Source organism: Hipposideros armiger, unplaced genomic scaffold, assembly GCF_001890085.2.
Source record: "Hipposideros armiger isolate ML-2016 unplaced genomic scaffold, ASM189008v1 scaffold_772, whole genome shotgun sequence".
Lineage (NCBI taxonomy): Eukaryota > Metazoa > Chordata > Mammalia > Chiroptera > Hipposideridae > Hipposideros > Hipposideros armiger.
In genome coordinates this window covers 629,461-633,012 of record NW_017732122.1, presented here as the reverse complement: position 1 = coordinate 633,012, position 3,552 = coordinate 629,461, and the positions used below count along the sequence as shown (strand labels likewise).

Below are 3,552 nucleotides of genomic sequence, written 5' to 3'. Positions count from 1 at the left end.
GCATAAAAAGAATAACTCTTGGGCATTAAAATTTTCTTTTTCAGGATAGGTAATACAAGATGACATGTATTTAACTTTAAAATGAACATGTATTATTTTTGTAGCAGGAAAAAAGGCTTTTTTGACGATACATGTTTGTGAGTACATTTGATGACACAACAGTGAGTACATTTCATATTGAGTTTTCTTTAGCTTCTATAAATAAAATGTATATGAATGTTTCATTTTAAAAGATTTTAGGAAAACAAAATCATTCTCATTGAGCATTTAAATATTAGAAATCCTAAAATCAAAACCATGAATATTCAGGATAGTTTAATCGATACCACTTCGAATAATCCTTACACTGATTATTCAGTGTAAGGATTATCCGTCTTATTTCTGTTCTCCATTTTGTCGCCTACCTTTTATTCATTGTTCATTAGCACCTCCACCATTTGGTAAGCAAAGGAAATAAAAAGGAGAACAAATGTAAATCAATTCATTTTGCTATTTGATAAATAGCATAAAGGTTTCTAGAAAGGGGTATTGAAATTACTAACAGGATTATCTGTGAGTATAAATTATTTTTGAAATAGTCCCCAGTTATATATAACTGAGAGTTGCTTATTACAGAAAAACTATGACAAGAACTCTTTTTCAAAAAAGTACACCCAAATGTAATTACTACTAAATGAATAGCACGTGTAGATTCAAAAATCATTATACTCATTTTTGGGGTTTTTTTTGATAATTGAAATTTCTGTTTTAGGCTTTAAAAAAGTACCAAAAGCATGATGAGAAAAGTGCCAAAGAAAACGCAGCTCTAATTGGGCGACTTCTGACAAGTTAACCTGTATCTTGAAACCTAATAGTGAAAATGCTTATGAGGTATTAAAGGAATAAATTGGGCTTTTAGAAAGAAAACAGTTACACCACCACCTTCCTCCCTCCCCCCATGCAAAAAAAATCTCCACAAAGTCTCACTACTGGTTTGCATCCACAATATATAAATAGTTTTTTTCCCCTAATGAAACATTGTTCAACTTTTCAGAGCACGGAAGCAGCAAAGGTCTCTTGTCCATTAATTATTTACTCACGCACATTATAATGCCCAACATTTTCCATCTCCAGACATACTTTAAAATATACTTACATGCACACAAAACACAAATCATGCTCCTTTTCTTCTCCATGAGCACTACGTTGACTACCCCCTGTAAATAGCCACCCATTGGCCTAAATTTGGCAAATGAAATAGGGAAATTCAGAACTATAAGACATGCTAAAGTTTTGTCTGAAAACAATAAAATCACAGGAAGCTTGCCTTTAATAGACTCGCACAACGTTACAGATATGAAAAGGTAGGTTTATCATCAAGTGTGTTCACCACTGCAGATTACAAGTGAATCTTCACGGTTCCTTCATCCACTACTTCAGGGCTCATTCATAACAATGACACTCTGACCTCGTTCCATACCTCTGCTTGTCGATAATCCTGAAGTTTAGCAAACTCATCAGCAAAGTTTTTCAGGCCCTGCTTTAAATTGGGGGTCTCTGTAGAGGCATACATGTTAATTTCATTCACCAGGAGGTCTGCTTTGTCTCGCACTCTGGCAGTTTTCCGCACATAAGCAGCAAAGATTTGGCACAGCTCTCCAAAATGCTTCTCCACATTTGTGACAGCATCTTGCAGTTGTCTGGTTTGAGCGTCCCTAGAGAAAAAGGTGACACAAAAAGCAAATCATTATCAGGGACGAAATGGCTTTCAGCTTCACGTTAATTTGATATGCAAACATTCCGGGGCGTTTTGCAGCTTCTCCCTAGACGGATGCCCCTCCTCTTGGTCCCCAATCGGGCCTGGCCTTAATATCCCGACAGTGGAGGCACACGAAAAGGCCTGGTCCTCGCCGCCGCGTCGCTGCGGGGTGGCGGCTGCTTCCCGGGCATCTGCACCGCCGCGGCAGTGCGGGTACCGGAGCCCGCGGAGCCTGACAGGGGGTACAGCCGGCCCGGCCCGTTCCCGGGCTCCCCGCGGCCTCTGGGGCTCGCTGCAGCCCAGGAAGGTAGGCCCCAGAGCGCAGCGGGGAGGGTCCAGCAGCCGGCCCGCGGTCGGAATTCCGCGCTGGAGGCCCCACGGAGAGAGGCTCCGCTTCCCTCCGCCGAGACCTCATATGTGGGGCACCTTGGGCAGCGGGGGGCCCAGGGTTGTTACCGGTTCTCCAAGCTGCGCCTCCACATCTTTTGCGTCGCGCACCGCGGGGACCCCGGGCCGGCCCAACGACAGGGCTCTGAGACGTCCGGGCGAGCGCTGGGGCGCGAGAGCCCGCCCTCCGCGCCGCCGCGCCCGCCCGCCGTTTCTACAGCAACCCGGCGCGCGCCCCCGTGACCAATGCGGGACTCGGCGAGAGCGCGGCGAGGGCGCCCGGAGGGCCGAGCGGCCGGGGTCCGCCCGCCACTGTGGCGCGTCCTGCCCCGCGGGCTGTCGCGGGGCTCCTGGATCTGCACCTCGCGGACGCCGGTGCCCTCTGCTGGGCCCTTCATCCAGGCCGTCCCGCTGGACTGTGAACAAAGGAGGAAAATTCCAAGCCCATCCGCCAGTCTCTAGGAGGGAGACGCAAAATGAAAGATCAGTGGGGTCCAGGCTCTGCTTATGCGACGTTTAGTCTTAGAACATATGCTCAACTTGTCGGATTCTCCGCGTTGAATCTGAAAATGTGGGCTCTTGGATGTTGCCTTTGGGAGGAGCAGTGCTTACCGCTTCATCTATGACTTTTCGTTTATTCGGCAAATATTATTTATTGAGTTCCTATTTCATGGAAAAGATTGTTTTGTGCACTAGGAATAATTCAAAGGTAAGAAGAAGGGGTCCCTGAAGGGCCTTAGTGATTGACCAGGCGAAGCACTTAAACCATAGAAGTACCCTGAGAAAAATAAATGGGAGACTTTTCTTAGCTTTGAACAACCATGTCCTGTCGGCCTTCTTGGCCTGCATTTATGCTGCTCTTCCAAGTAAATACCTTTAGGCCTAAATTCAGGTTTTCTCTCTCTCAAAAAAGCCTCCCTTGACCACTCCCGCACTTCCAGTGAGAGGGCCCCTTCCTCTACAGTATCTTCTGTTTATCTTGTACTGTCTCCTGTAGCTTAGACTTGGAACTCTTGGAGGCAGAGGAAATTTAATTTTGGTCATATATTTCTCAGCACCTTGTACTGATAAAAGTTTGTTTTGGACAAATGTGTGTCCCAAGTCCTTTATTACCTCTTTATAGAACTCTTTTTATTCTATCATGTTACAGTGTATACCTCTCTTCTCCCCTTCCATTCATTTCGCAAGTTATCTATTGAATGCCTGGTGTATTCCAGATATTATGCTGGGCTCTGAGCATGGAGTGTATATACATCAGAAGAGTATTTCCTCTTATAGAGCTCACAGTCTATTGGAGGAATAGACACTAGTCAAACAAACAAATACATGTGAAATTGCAACTGAGGTATGAGCTACTGTATCAGCTTTTGATGTGTAACAAACCACCACAAAACCTTGTGGCTTACAGTCTTTTAGCTAACTCAGCA

General features: G+C 45.1%; 1 protein-coding gene across 1 annotated transcript in view; it reads right to left on the bottom strand.

Moving 5' to 3' along the window:
• Positions 1-2,844, bottom strand: part of LOC109373996 (protein FAM92A1-like) — a 45,939-nt gene extending 43,095 nt beyond the window's left edge. Inside the window, exons 1-2 of the mRNA XM_019628259.1 lie at positions 2,195-2,844; positions 1,433-1,694 (exon numbers count right to left, since the gene is read on the bottom strand). Coding sequence (XP_019483804.1) covers positions 1,433-1,694; positions 2,195-2,523 — 591 coding nt within the window. The 5' untranslated portion in view covers positions 2,524-2,844. The remainder of the gene's footprint in view (positions 1-1,432; positions 1,695-2,194) is intronic.
• Between the last annotated feature and the right edge of the window lie 708 nt (positions 2,845-3,552).